At 55.6% G+C, this 14,481-nt stretch overlaps 4 protein-coding genes across 4 annotated transcripts; 3 read left to right on the top strand and 1 right to left on the bottom strand.

Moving 5' to 3' along the window:
* Positions 1-91: 91 nt before the first annotated feature.
* On the top strand, positions 92-2,085 carry CONPUDRAFT_134652 (clathrin adaptor mu subunit; the record flags this gene model as incomplete). Its single annotated transcript, XM_007766243.1, has 9 exons — positions 92-162; positions 247-378; positions 478-608; positions 666-760; positions 827-956; positions 1,058-1,298; positions 1,370-1,603; positions 1,674-1,908; positions 1,973-2,085. The coding sequence occupies 9 exons, from the start codon at positions 92-94 to the stop codon at positions 1,976-1,978; spliced, it is 1,275 nt and encodes a 424-aa protein (XP_007764433.1). The 3' UTR covers positions 1,979-2,085.
* Positions 2,086-2,235: 150 nt separating this feature from the next.
* Positions 2,236-6,650, top strand: CONPUDRAFT_97069 (SAPS-domain-containing protein). The gene is made up of 10 exons (XM_007766242.1): positions 2,236-2,269; positions 2,456-2,668; positions 2,812-3,013; positions 3,129-3,263; positions 3,324-3,932; positions 4,078-4,890; positions 4,953-5,134; positions 5,199-5,670; positions 5,732-6,040; positions 6,099-6,650. Exons 1-10 carry the CDS (start codon positions 2,259-2,261, stop codon positions 6,519-6,521), a joined length of 3,369 nt encoding a protein of 1,122 aa, XP_007764432.1. The 5' UTR covers positions 2,236-2,258; the 3' UTR covers positions 6,522-6,650.
* Positions 6,651-7,650: 1,000 nt separating this feature from the next.
* On the bottom strand, positions 7,651-10,661 carry CONPUDRAFT_47063 (uncharacterized protein; the record flags this gene model as incomplete). The annotated part of the gene is made up of 8 exons (XM_007765798.1): positions 7,651-8,324; positions 8,374-8,956; positions 9,012-9,111; positions 9,157-9,332; positions 9,383-9,515; positions 9,569-9,797; positions 9,859-10,060; positions 10,113-10,661. The coding sequence occupies 8 exons, from the start codon at positions 10,659-10,661 to the stop codon at positions 7,651-7,653; spliced, it is 2,646 nt and encodes an 881-aa protein (XP_007763988.1).
* A 388-nt stretch (positions 10,662-11,049) lies between these two features.
* CONPUDRAFT_69744 (uncharacterized protein) lies at positions 11,050-13,477 on the top strand (the record flags this gene model as incomplete). The annotated part of the gene is made up of 7 exons (XM_007765965.1): positions 11,050-11,787; positions 11,846-11,904; positions 11,963-12,206; positions 12,255-12,710; positions 12,762-12,977; positions 13,036-13,161; positions 13,214-13,477. 7 exons carry the CDS (start codon positions 11,050-11,052, stop codon positions 13,475-13,477), a joined length of 2,103 nt encoding a protein of 700 aa, XP_007764155.1.
* Positions 13,478-14,481: the final 1,004 nt, after the last annotated feature.

Here is a 14,481-nt window from a genome sequence, read left to right as displayed (position 1 = left end):
AGATTTCCTTGCCTTGGAGTTTACTCAGTCGGTTGCAGGCATTCTTTGTGTTCAACCAGAAGGGCGAGGTGAGCGCCCCTAGTCCACATACATGGCCAGCAGAATTGACGCGTTTGGCACACTCGAGGTCCTCATCTCCCGCTTGTACCGCCCCGACTTCAAGTGCGTCGCGCTCCCTTTCACTTCCTCCTTCCAGATTGCCGTATAACGATGACTGCTGACGTGCACTCTCCCTCTTGTTGGCAGACGCTCGATCGCGGACGTGTTCAGAATACAAGTCGTGTCCAACAGCGACGTGCGCTCGCCCATCATCACCCTCGGCTCGACGAGTTTCTTCCATGTGCGGGTGAACAACCTCTACGTCGTCTGCGTCACCAAGTGCGTACTCTCCATCCGCCGTTGCTCTTCCACTCCCTGCTGCGACCGCGTCTTTCCATGCTCTTGCGGGACTGTGCTGACCACACGACGGCTGAATAGGACAAACGCGAACGCGGCGCTCGTGTTCGAGTACTGCTACCGCTTCATCTCGATTTCCAAGTCGTATTTTGGCAAGGTGGACGAAGAGGCGGTCAAGAACAACTTTACGCTCATATATGAGCTCATTGATGGTGCGCCCATGCTTCGCGTTGCCCTCTACGCAGCTGGTCTCACACGGCACCGCACAGAAATATGCGACTTTGGGTACCCGCAGAACAGCGAAGCGGACACGCTCAAGACGTACATCACCACCGAGAGCATCATCTCGTCTGCGTTCCAGGCTGTGGGTCTATCTTCATCTTGACGGCCTCTGTTAGCTAAAGAGCTAAATGTGATGGCTCGTCAATAGGAGGAGTCCTCGAAGATCACGTCACAAGCGACGGGCAATACGAGCTGGCGGCGCGGCGATGTCAAGTACAAGAAGAACGAGGCGTTCGTGGATGTAGTCGAAACTGTGAACCTGAGCATGAGTGCCAAAGGTGCGCCTTTACACCTCCTTCCATCCCCTCTTTCCCCTCACACCGCTCGACTTCGCCCTCAAACTACCCCTGACCCGACTTTCCCGTCCACCCATGCGTAGGCACGGTCCTCCGCGCGGACGTCGACGGGCACATCCAGATGCGTGCCTACCTCACGGGCACGCCCGAGTGCAAGTTCGGGTTGAACGATAAGCTCGTGATCGACCGCGCCGAGCGCGGGAGCATCGCGGACGCAGTCGAGCTCGACGACTGCCGGTTCCACCAGTGCGTGCGGTTGACCGAGTTTGACAGCGACCGGACGATCAGCTTTGTCCCGCCCGATGGCGAGTTTGAGCTCATGCGGTGTGTCCCTCCCTGCCTTTCCCCTCGTTTAGTGGCGACTTCGCTAACACAGGATGCGGTGGGGGTGGTAGGTACAGGAGCACGTCGAACGTGAAGCTGCCGCTGCGGATTATGACGACCGTGAACGAGGTCGGGACGTCGCAGGTGACGTACATTGTCGCTGTCAAGGCCAACTTTGGCGCGAAGCTGTCCGCCACGAACGTCGTGCTGCGCATCCCCACGCCGCTCAACACGACGTCGGTCGAGTGCAAGGTCGCGACGGGCAAGGCCAAGTACGTGCCCGCGGAGAACGTGGTCAGCTGGAAGTGCGTATCCCAAACTCCCCAGCTTGTTTTCACTCTGAGAAGCTAAGCTAATGGGGGCAAACGAACACAGGATACCGCGTGTGCAAGGCGGACAGGAGTGTACGTTTACTGCCACGGCGGACCTGACGAGCACGACGGTGCGCCAGGTGTGGGCGCGCCCGCCGATCGACGTCGACTTCCAGGTGCTCATGTTCACCGCGTCGGGCTTGATCGTGCGGTTCCTCAAGGTGTTTGAGGCGGGCGGGTATAACAGTATTAAGTGGGTGAGGTATCTTACGAAGGCGAGTGGGACGTATCAGGTTCGGGTACGTGTGCTGTCCGTTGTGATGCGTGGTGGATGCTGATCTGTGTTTTTGCACCGGTTGGCAGTTCTGAGGGTTGGTTGGGAGAGCTCGGATGGTGGTGGTGGATCCTTAGCTTTAGATAGGGACGTTGTTAACAGTATACCACAGTCTTGCATGTCATTTCATTGAATAACGGACTTCTGCTCGTCATCCCGTGTTTGACCGCCCATGGGTGTGTGTCGGCTCATCGGAATCTGCGATCCCGGGGCGAGCGGACCATTATAGGCAACACTGGGACAGACGCGCCCGAGCCCAGCGCCAGTGTCCTTGTCTCTCTCCCACCCAAATCCTCCTTTGAGGGGTCGAAAACGATGTTCTGGAGGTACGCGTTTGTGCGCTCTTCCACTCCCAGATCACACCAGATGATGCACACAATGACACATCATTACCCCCTGCACGTTGGCCTCATCCGTACACCCTCTCTCCTTCACTTCACTCTTCCCCTTGCACTAGCAACCGTCGTCTGAATCACCGTTTCTTTTCTGTGTTATCCTGTTTCACGATGCAGGTTCGGATTCCACAATGCAAGCGCGATCGACAGCCTGCTGGACAAGGACGATGTCTCTCTCGAAGCGATCCTCGACGAGGACGACCTCCTGCAGGAGTGCAAGAGCCAGAACACGCGCCTGATGGACTACTTTCAGCGGGAAGACGTGCTGCAGCGGCTGTTTGCGTACGTGTCGGGCCAGATGGGCGGCGAGGAGGACAAGGGGCGGTTCAAGTGAGTGCACGGTGTGCGCCTGCGCCTGTGTGACGGGGATGGCTGACGGCAGGTGCTTGCTTGGCTGTCCTGCGCTCTGGTGTCTCGCTCTGTTCCTGTGGACTCGGTGGACTCGGTGGATGGATGGCGTGTGCGGCGTGAAGGTACCCGTATGTCGCGACGGAGGTGCTCTGCAGCGAGATATGGTCCATCGTTGAGACGTGCGTCCGCTCGTCTGACCATCTCCTCACGCCCTTCTGGGAGACTGTCCTCGACCGCCCGCCCGACGAGATGAAGGGCGAGCTCACTATGGCCTCCCACTTTGCCAAGATCAACTCTGTGTTCCTCTCTAAGAAGCCTGTTGAGGTGGGCTCCCTTTCGCTGCTCCCCACTGTGTCATCGCCCCTCCGTTCCCTGTTTGTAATGCTTGGGTGCTCACATACACCGGACATGGCGTACCGTTTACCGCTTCTGCTTTCAGATGCTTCAATTTATTCAATCGCAACCGGACGTCGTCGCCCGCCTACTCCGCCACGTCGAGTCCCCAGCCATCGTCGACCTCATCGTACGCATCATCCAGTTAGACGAACAGCCCGCGGGCTCTGGCGTACTCGAGGTACGTTGCCCGTCTCCCCTCTGTCGCACTTCCGTTCCCTCGTGAAGACACGGCACGCAGTGGCTCTCATCGCAAGACCTCACCGGCAAACTCATCGTGCTCCTCTCGCCCGCGCACACGACGGACATGCACGTCATCGTCTCCGAGCTCGTCAAGGGCATCGTCTCCATGGCCGCACCCTCCCCCGCCGCGGGCCTCACCGACGGCCTCCAAAACGGCCCCGCCTCAAACCGCTTCGCGCGCGAGCTCGCGAGCCGCGCGAGCATATCTCGCCTCGTGGACTACATCCTCTGCGACTTCCCGCCGCCGCGCCCCGACTCCGAGGCGTCCGAGGACGATGACATGGACGGCGACGACGACGAAGGGGCTGCGCTTCCGGACCGCCAGTCGTGCGCATCGTCGGTGACGCATGCGATCTCGATCATCATCGAGCTGATACGGAAGAACAACTCGGACTACTTTGAGCCGTACCTGTTCCACACGCTGCGCAATAGGCTTATCCAGGTGCAGCAGCAGCTCGCGGGCGCGGAGAACGCGCGCGAGACGCTCGAGGCGGCGATGCGCGAGATGGTGGACAGGATGGGCGTCGTGCATCTCGGGCCTGTGTTGGAGATCATGTGCGAGCGGCTGGAGACGTTTCAGGGGTTTTTGAGGGTGCCGAGGTCGATGGTGCGTTTCTTCTCCTCCTCCCCCTTCCGTTTTTTTAAACGCATACATGCATCTACTGGCATATTTTCTTCTACACCTCCCTTCACTTTCCCTCTCACACGCATATATGCGTTCGTTCGTGATGCACTAATCTCGCTTTACGCAGGGCGACCCGGTCCCTACCACCGTCGGCTTCCTGATCCCGCTTACGCTCGAACGCTACCGGATATGTGAGCTCTACGCCGAGCTCCTGCACTGCTCCAACATGTCGCTACTCAACCGCGCGCCGGAGTACAGCCACCTATACGACGCCGACGGGCGCCTGCAGGGCGGCCTCGGCGCGCTCGAGCAGCTCGCGCGCGTCATTGCGATCGGGTCGGGCGATGATCCCGATCGGGATAACGGTGCGGCCGCGGGCGGCGCGGGCAGGAGCGGGGGTATGGGCGAGGACGACATTGAGCCGGCGTTGGAGCTGCCTGTGACGAATGCGTCGAGGGAGGCGTCGTTGTTGGATTCGGACGATGAAGATGAAGACGACGATGAGGATGAGGATATGGCTGCGATGAGCGCGGAGGGGTCGGACGATGAGGCGATGGAGGAGATTGCGATGTTTGATAAGGAGGAGGAGGAGGAGGGGGAGCGCAAAAGTGGAGGGTTCCCGGTGACGAAGATGGATCCGAATGAGGCGTCGATGGTTGTTGCATCTCCAGAGCCGATCGAGGACGCGGGTGATGGTACACCACCCACGGGTATTCCATCGTCGCCGAGCGCTGTCAGACAGCCGTCGCCTCTTGAGCTCGCGGTGCAGGGAGCGGGAATACTGTCCCCAGGGAGCCCTATCACGCGCCCAACGTCTGCGCATTCGAAGCGGAGCTCGCGCAGGATAAGCCTCATCGGGCAGCCTATATCGACGGAGAAGCCTGTCGGGGAGCGGCTGAAGCAGCGCTTCTTGGACACTGGCGTGCTCGTTACTCTCCTGGTGCGTGTCGTCATGTCTGCTTCAGGTTTGAACTTATATGCATTGCGTCGGCGGGCGAACAGGACCTCTTCTTCGACTTCCCGTGGAACAACTTTCTGCACAGTGCTGTGTATGACTTTATACACCAGATACTCACTGGAAAGGTCGACGCGGGCACAAACCGCGAGCTCAACGTCTCGCTGTTCCGCGATGCACGGCTTATGCACCGGATAGTGGAAGGACAGAAGCAGAACGACATCGCCAGGTGAACCCCACTCTTTTCATCACCTTCGTCACTAATAATTTCCCTGAAATTCCTATCGTACTAGCTCAAAACCAAAAGGCGTCCGCCTGGGCTACATGGGCCACCTCACGCTCATCTCCGAGGACGTCATCACCGCGCTGGAGCACTACCCGCCCGACCTCCGCCTGCTCGTCGCGCAGTACGCGCCGCAGCCCGCGTGGGACGAGTACGTGACGGGCCGGTACGACGAGGCGAAGAGGCGCGATACGAGTCTGCTCGGCGGCGGGAAGCCCGTCGCGGGCGCCGCGCCTGCCGGGTTGGGCGGTGCTGCCGGCGGTGGTGTGCCGGCGGCGAAGGCGGGGGGCCCCAGGTGGAAGATCGACGAGGAGGATCAGGGCGTGGATGCTGTTGCGAAGGGCTCTCCGGGAGGGAGTCCGGGTGGGCCGATGAAGGGTGAGTTGAAGAGGAGTGGTGGCGGGAGTGCGCCGAGGAATACGGCGGATTTTGGCCCGCCGGAGCCGGAGGAGCATGAGGACGACGGGTCTGCGCCGCCTCAGGTGGGTACTTTGGGTGTATTTGCCGGGGCTGATTGTACTGAGATGAGATGATGTGGTATAGTTTGCTCGTTACCTCGCGCAGGAGATGAACGCGTCGGAGTCTTCGGACGAGGAGGACGAGGAGGACGGCGGCTGGTTGGCACATTCGCGGTTCGACCTTGGCAAGCCGCCACCTCGACGTCAGCACACGCGGCAGGCGACTTCTGGCAACACGGGTTTCGACGATGCATTTGAGATGACGGCGGCGCTTGGGCAGGCGGCGCCGACGCCGATTGTGACGGGTCCGACTGGGGCTGCTTTCAGCTCAACAGGATCGCTACGAGAAGCATTGTCGGACGATCCGTTTGGTGTCAACGTGCCTGCTGATGATGTATGTGATTAACTTCTTCGCTACAATAACCTCCTGAATTTATGTCCATCCTTTACAGGACGACGCCTTCGGACCGTTTGCAGATCCAGCCCGCACCAATCCCAGCTCCTCTGCCGACCCCTTCTCAATATTCTCCTCACCCTCTGCCAGCTTTGGTGAAGATGACTTCGACTTTGGCGACTTCCAGGCAGCCGACTCCTCCGGCGAATCGTCTGGTGAATTCGGCGAGTTTTCGAGTCCGCGCACGGAGCACAACGAGCACAGCGACGACGGAGACGGAGATCTGACGCCAACGGGCAGCTGGACATTCGCAAGCGAGCTGTCGTCGGAGGACGACGAGTTCGGCAGTCGCGGTTTGGAGACGATTTCGCTGGATGACCATCCGTCATCGGACGTGCAGGCGCAGGCTCGATCGTCGTCGGGATCGCAGCACACATCGGGACATTCTAGAAATTCGGGGATGTTTGAGAGCGGGTGGTGAGCTTGGTCATCGAGATTCGATATCACTAGAGTGGTGAGGCGATGCCGTGGTGGTCTTCGCTCGATACAGTGTACATACGTAGCTTTAGCTTACATTTTTCTTCCTTCGTAGCCTTAATCGTGCATTCTGACTCTGAAACTGGCCAGAATTGATGGCTGTCGTCCGATGAAAAGCACGTGTCACTTTGATTGGCGCCGCTGAGGGTGCTGTAAAACGTTTCATCGCTTGTTTCAACGACAGCCATCTAGTATACAAGTGAGTCACATCCACAGCGTTTTGCTTGCAATCACTGATGTTTCTGAAACAGCTTACAGTTGCTCCCGAATGAGTCATGGTAACTTGGCCGAACCCTATAGAACGGCTGCTGCAATACTCGGAGATCTCCGTACACTATGAAGCCATCCGAAAACTGTGGATTCCCCAGGCTCCTACACAGCCGTCATTCCGAGTTTAGTGAGGCAATTGCTAGTGCGGAGGGACTTAGCGGAATCTGAGGTACATGACCCTTACGGATCCACCCGAACATTTTCAATCTCAGCAACCTTGTTGGCCTCACACTCTCCAGGACGGCTGCAAGAAAACCTTCACGTGACTAGTGGCTGTACGGTCGGCTAAGTTCGGCTAAGTCCCAAAAGAATCTGAGTTTGAAAATCAGTTTAGTGCGCGGCTGCGCTCGAGAAATCTGGGTAAGCGAAGGGAAATTCGAGTACACTGTCAATCGATTTAAGCCTTGGAGCTCGAGGGAGGTTCTGAGCCCAAAGGTTGCCTGGACCTTGCCGCAACCTCGTCAGATATACTAAGGGCAGGATTTTCTCGGATAAGCAACCCAGCGAGGACACACGCGTGGGCAAAAAAATAAACCCAGGCAAGGGTCGAACTCAAGACCACCTGAAAAATGACCTGATGCCAAAACCACTACACGACGTCACCATGAACAAGATGCAGCGATGCATCAGGAACTTCGTGACCTTCTGGGTCGACTTTCGCGACCTTGTGAGACTTGTAACTTGGCTCACCAAGCTACCAGACGCGCAAGGGTGACAAGTCTACCAGCTGTCGACTGGTCATGAAACAGCTTATGCAGTAGTAGTATAGTAACGGCTCGAGAAGTAGTAAAGGTAGCTACATATTAACCATCACTGTACATAAACGAATGCATGTGATGATCTACATAACGGTTGACATAGAATGAACGGAATGCGTCTAAAGACTCGTGAAACTGTAAGTCCTCCGGTAATGTAGCAGTCCCATAAACCGGCATTAGATGTACAGCGCGAGAAATCGAGTCTAAATGAACAACGGACATATGTCGCTGGTTCCCCAAATACTCCGGACGAACTACCCACATCCCGGTTGAGGGATCAGGGCGATTTCCTAGGGTAACAAACCAATGTATCAGAGCGCACGGATAAAGAATACCATCGTATTGCAATGAAAAGAAAAGGTATACTCGCCCGACCATCATCCCTCGCATCCCTGGTTGTTCACTGTCGACTTCAATCAACACTGTATCACGTCGCGCATACTGGTTTCGCCAATGAGGGTGGCTTCGAATCCACTCACGACGCATGCCGCCCGCTCCACAGAAGTCGCTGGGCGCCCAGAAACGAGCGATCGCCGAGTGATGAACGAAGACAGGCCCTGAGGCCACGGGGCAGTCCTCGATTGCGACGGGATGGGTAATGTGGTCGTGGTTCGGATGCGTCTGGTCAAATAGAAAACGCCTGATGAGCTGTGGGAGCCGGGGCTGGCCAATGGCAGCGGCGAGGAGGCCAGCGTTGCGTGGGTATACCCGGGCGAGTTCTAATCACTGCATCAGTATGGGACGACTTTGAGATAATGCACGACTCACCTCGAGTACGTGATAATTCGATAGATGATGTAACCTTAGGCCCTGTCGAGGGCGCGTGATCGTCCTCCGAATCCTTGGGAGTAGCAGAATGATTGTCGGCTGAGCTGGGAGGAGCATTTCCGCCAAGAATGACATGCTGGTAACCCGATGTTGTACCAGCCATCATGCCCCTTGCCTCGAATGATCGTCTTGCTGCTTGGAGTTTGTCGAGTCTGACCAGGATGAGTAGCATCTGGTACAGTGCCTTGAACCGATTCAATCGACGCCATGGCTTCTTGACGGCGACGATGTGCTTTGACTCGGTGATTGACGAGCAAAGCCCATTCGGCGACCCGAAGAGGACAATGGAGTACCGATAGTGGCAGAGAGAATGTTGACGTGGCAAGGAAATGCCGTTCGGGCGAACACCCACGCGGATAAAAACATCTCGGAGGCGATGAAAATGGGCAAGCGCGTGATCGAGATTGTCGAGGTCTTCGGCGGAGAGGCTATTTTGCCGTGCGATGTAGCAAAACTCCAAGAACGCCGATGGACATTGGACCATCTCAGCGGGGACAAAGCCAGCAATCGCGGGCAGGTAAACCTGTTGATTTCAAATTAATATCATGAAGCGGGGTAAACGTGAGCAAGGTACACACCTTCATGAGGGCCTTGCTATCGTCACCCGTCCATTGCTCAAAATCACGACCGTCGGGGAATCGTCGGAGGCCAGGGAAGGAAGGGGCGAGGCTGATCCTACTACAGTCAGGCTTCAAAACCGAGTGAAAAGTTCAGTGCACGTACCGTTGATCGATCTCGTCGATAACTGCATTCCCTCGGGCTTCGCCATGAATGATCTTGAGGTAGGTGTTGACCCATGAGACAACATGGTCCTTAAAAGTCCCCTTGATGACCTGATGGAGAAGATCCGGCGCGAGGAGCTCATGAATGTCGGCTCGGGGAAAATGATGCATAAAGGGCTTTATCGAATAGTCAGCTCGAGGTAGTGAAATGAAGAATGAATACTCACCCGATAGTCGTCTCGAATCCCGTGTTGATCCCAGAGCTCACTCGTTGACAGTCGAGCGCAATAGAAATCTGTTTTCGCACATGTTCGTCGTCGTGCACCCGGATCATCGAGCGCTTCCGGCCTTGCGTCACATCTAAATGAATGAGTATCAGTGATCAAATGCGGGATGCTGGAATGGGAGCTTACTTCGGGCACCACCCTTGTACTATTCCGGACAACCACACCTGTTCTGGATAATCGGCAATATACGGGCCAAGGCCGTAAAGAACCCGACGAAAGTGACCGTCCGGGCATTTAGCCACCTCTGGCGTCTCCATCCCAGCGGCGAGAGGATGGAAAACCTTGCGAAGCGCCTCGTGGTATAGCTGGCGGCAAAAAGTCCGGAATTCGGGTTTATTCCGATGTTTTCGTTTAGCTAGAGAGTATGATGTGACCGTCAGTGAAGAAGACCACATAAAATAAGAGAAAAATCGTACTCCGAGGAATGGGAAGAAACGCAACAGGGAGCACCGAGTTGCTGTGCCCTCGGCGAGCGGAATTTGACAAATTACCAGGCGACATGTAGACGGGATGAAATTCTTGATGGCCTGTAGCAACAGAGACCGTTGTCTTGTCGCTCCCGGCAACAATGGGGACAAATGTCGCTCCGTGGTTCCGGGGATCCTCAGCCAGTAGATCCTAGTTTACTCATGTCAGAGGATGTATTGACCATAGAATAAATGATGCTCACTGCTTGATGCCAGGCCCACTCACCGGACATGAGGTTGAAGAAGACTCGGTGTCCGTCAGCGTTGAAGTGACGATACGGTGAATAGTCGATCTTGTCCTTGAAGTCCAGTGTCGCAAGTTGCTGATGGAGGACAGAGCGCGTGTCCCTGGCGCAAAGTTCGTACGTTTCTGTCATCCACTTTGGAGGTGACGGAGGGAGGGGGCCATGGTATCGGATCTTGTATAACTTCCAGGGGATGCCTCCATTAGGGATGGCATCGACAGTCTTGTAGAGTTCTTGTTCGTTTCTCCAAGGCGCTGTGGCACCATATGGAGCAAGCACGGCATTCCAAAAATCAAGCGAGCGCCTGATTTCGGAAGCCGAAGACTCGGCGTTCACGTAGTGTTCAAAAGCGAAGTCGAATTCGACTCGTGACTGGAATGGTGCCCACGACTCGGGTGTGTGTGGTGGTGGAGCAGCAGGCGGCGGCGGCGGTGGATCATTTTCATAGATGAAGTTGCCAGTTTCAGTGGTTTTGCGCCCTGGACAATAGAATGAGAGGTCGCACATCTGACATAAGGACTATACGTACCGTTCAAGTACGGATGCCGGACAAAGCTAGCGTTCGGGCGAGGGACATTTGGAGTGTCAGGGAGGTCCTCAGATACACTCCGGTGCTGAATGTTGAGGTGTCGAACAAGACCAGCCTCTGAGAGGCATTTGCGAGGGCAGTGAGGGCACGGAAAGGTTGGAACACGCGCATGAGGCAAGGACATGATGGTAAGAAAGGAGGAAAATACTTGGGTGATGTGTCAGGACTTAGCGAGTTGACTTACCCTTCACATACGTAAATGAGTTGAAGACACCGCTGACACGTTGACCTTTTTCAACCGCCGCAGCTTGGTCAGGTCCATTCCGTCCCCCATCTTTTTCTTCCACCACGCCCTCGTCAACAACTATGCCTGGCGGGCATCGAGCATCAGATAGGCTGAAGAGGCACGTCAAGGACAATGCACTCACCACATCCACATTGCCGTTGACCACCACCAACACTTCTTCCGGCTTGGAAGCAAGCGCTCAAGTTCTCCCAGCACCAACCAACCAGAAGCGGCCGCGTGAGCTGAGCATTGCTCATGGTGATGCTGCGCCGACTACGCACCTCAAGCCAAAGTCCAAGTCACGGAAGCGTCAAGGTACGAGGACAGCGGCACAGCTTGCAGCGAGCACTGCTGTTGCTGTTGCTCCTGAGCACCTCCTCCCTCCTTCCGCTGCTCCCGCCGCTGCCACCACTGAGAGCCTGCCTCCACCTGCAGCAGCTCTAGCACGGCGTGTGCTTCCCGGTCGCAAGCGACAGGAGCACCCGGGTCATCCTGACCTTCCTCAAGCCAGAAGAACCTCCAAGGAGGTGAGGGCGCACGAGGAGGAGGAGAGGTGCCGCCTTGAGCGTCTGGAGCAGCTCAGAGAGCGGCAGGCACTGGAGATAGCCGAAGAAGCTAAACGTGATGAGCTCCAGGAGCTCGAAGACGGCGCGGCTGTGGTGCTTACCTGGGAGGACCAGCTTGAGGCTGCGATGAATGCCCCAACACCGGAGCCTGACTCCGACAACCCAGCCATGGCCCAGACCTTGGGGCGAGAGGCTGTGTACATGGACAGTGACGACGAGGAGCCTGTATACTACAGAAGGACCATGCCTGGGGTGAGCTCAGATACACGGTGACCAGTCTAACCAAGTTTGACTTACCTTATCGTTGTAGCTGATTCCACCCAAGGAAGATACGAAGGGGAAGGGGAGTGCTGTGTCGGTGTCGCAAAAGTAAGTGTCACATGTTTGCGCGTTATCACTGGTCATGTCACTCACTTGCCTCTTTCAGCTCTCACCCACGCGCTGGCAGGAACACCAGCAAGACCACCGGAAAGAAGGTGTCGAAGGCAACTACGTTCGCAGCTGGCCTCAAGCCGGGATGGCGCACCGGTACTCAGGCAGCTGCCTCGAGCACTTCTTGTGAGGATACGCCAGCTGTCGGTGGCCTCAACAACGATGACGCTGGCGGCGCTCGGCCCAGATCTCGCATGGTCCCGGCGGCGACAAAGCACGGCTGGCTGCCGTGTAATGAGGTAGGTCATTTGCTCTTGCAGTGCTATGGATGCTGATGCCGATCCCAGGTCATCCAGATTGACTCGGACTCAAACGGCGGCGAGGACACCGGATCGGGCGACACGTCGCAGGAGCTCAACGAGCCGACGCTCTCGATGGCTCTCAAAAAGCAGACGCTGGGCCCTGCAAAACCCACTGCTAGCAAGACCAAAGCCCAGAAACCTCGTTCCACCCGTGCAAAGGCCATGGGTGCTCAAGCTGTCAAAACCGAGCCTGTTGCCGACGCTCTTCCAGCCATCAAGTCTGAGCCCAACACCACCACACTCATGCCCGCGTTCACTATCAATGACTACTGGACTACATCGCTCCTTCCCACCATTCACGCTTGCTTCGCATCTTCCAGCGACATCTGGAATGTCTTCAAGAAATCCCCGGAGACAGTCATCACCCTTCAGAAGATCATCGATACCATTACACCAGGCTCTCCCTACAGGGTCTGCATTGGCGACGAGATCTTCAACAAGGTATGTTAATCATCACGCCTAGACGGACCTTATTCTCATCATTATATTTAGACCGTTGACCGCATGTACGAGAAGCGCTCTGAAATCGGGCGTCTCGCCCTCGAATATGTCGACACCTTCTACACTGCCCCATCATTTGTTAACAACCCGGCAGCCATCAGAGAGCACGTCGCGTGGGCGTTGCACCAGGATGGGCCTGCTTTCTGGGAGGAACCGACCCCGATGGATCAGACGCAGACAATGACGCGTGAGCATCCGTGGTATGATGTGAGCTCATTTAATTTGCATATCTTGTGTTCATTCTCATCGCTCATCTGTTCCGTAGAAACCATTGGGGTTCCTCCAGTCCCCGTTAATTAACATCATCATGAGCTTAATAATGCGCAGGATGGTTGGCTCCCGCATTCGATACCCTCCTCCGAAGGGCGCGGTGGTTCTTACGATGATTGCGGTAAGGTTTTTGTCTCCTTTACTGGCTTCTATTGTCTAATATATTCACGCAGGTTGAGCGTGCATTCGACAGCTATCGATCGGGTACCAAAGGCAATGTGAAGACATTCTCGCAGAATAAGTATCAGCAGGTGACGCACGATTATACTAGGGTCGTGAACAACATCAAGCCCCACCGGTGGGAGCCTCTCCTGCAGAGGTGGGGCTCGACAATCGAGGAGCAGCCAGTGGCTCCTAACACGGCAGCCGCGGTTGGTTCTCTCGAGAATTCACGTCGATTCTTGATGCCCTCAAGCAGCCCGGCGCCGGAGGATTAGTGGGAAGTGGAATTCGAACTCTAACTCTACTCGTTTTCTCGATTATAGACGAATCACGACCTATCTCGCACGAGTACCTAGACTTTTATAGACCTGTACAGACCTCGAGATAGCTAATAGACTTGTTTGCCTTGTTCTGTCTGGCTGACGTCCTGGATGATGCCTCGCGTCGCATTCTGGTATGATTCCTGGAATTTCTGAAGGCCTTTCCGTCAGGTTGTGCTTTTCGTACTTGTACAAGGCTGTACAAGCTAAGACAAGGTTGTCGGAGCTCAGACCAGGTGCTCACGATGTTCCTGATGTGTTGGGTTTATGAACAGCAACACCGGACTTAGTGAAATTTCGTGTTTGGTATCTGAACACAAATTCCATGCACCAGACTAGCAGCTCCTGTTGCATAGTTAGTATCAATCCTGGGTGTTCTTGTAGCTATTCTTTGTACCTCAGGCTTTCTACTGTCACCTAGGAACCAGGTTTAAATGCGAAATAGTGTTTCTCTAGTCTCAAGAATGGGTGCCCCTATTATTCTGAAACCTTGTTGAAAGGCTGTTGACTCAACAACCTTGTGTCAAGGTCAAGTCAAGGTTATGCCAAGGCTCCCGCAGGATTGCGCCCTTAGTATATGCTGCAAGGTCCCGCGGCATCTCACGACTAGGTCCCTTCAAGGTTCTGGTAAGGTTTCTTGTGTCGAAACATTCCCCCTCTTGGGATTCACGCTTAGAAAGGGTGTGCGATGCGCTGATCGCGCTCAGGTATGATTTCTCGCTTCCTTTATACTAGTAAATACATTAGGAGTACTTCTGTAGCTCCTGTACTCGTATTTAGCTTCTGATTCTCTAATAAATAGCTTCTGCTTTCCCAAGCCTTGGCCCGGGACTTGTGACTCGTCTGGTGGTCTATCCGCCCATCTCGTGTCTAATTATCTTATCTCGGCGTCGGCCGATTACGTGAACACGATGACAGGCTCACGAATTCAACACCCCCAAGGTTTGTCTTGATCGTGA

Source organism: Coniophora puteana, assembly GCF_000271625.1.
Source record: "Coniophora puteana RWD-64-598 SS2 unplaced genomic scaffold CONPUscaffold_2, whole genome shotgun sequence".
Lineage (NCBI taxonomy): Eukaryota > Fungi > Basidiomycota > Agaricomycetes > Boletales > Coniophoraceae > Coniophora > Coniophora puteana.
The sequence above is the reverse complement of the archived record's forward strand: the minus strand, read 5'-3'. Positions and strand labels throughout refer to the sequence as shown.

Excerpts from the sequence above, each read along its gene's own strand:
- CONPUDRAFT_97069 (XM_007766242.1), top strand. Across the intron at positions 5,671-5,731 it reads ACGGGTCTGCGCCGCCTCAG|TTTGCTCGTTACCTCGCGCA; the intron begins GTGGGTACTTTG and ends GATGTGGTATAG. Across the intron at positions 6,041-6,098 it reads TCAACGTGCCTGCTGATGAT|GACGACGCCTTCGGACCGTT; the intron begins GTATGTGATTAA and ends CATCCTTTACAG.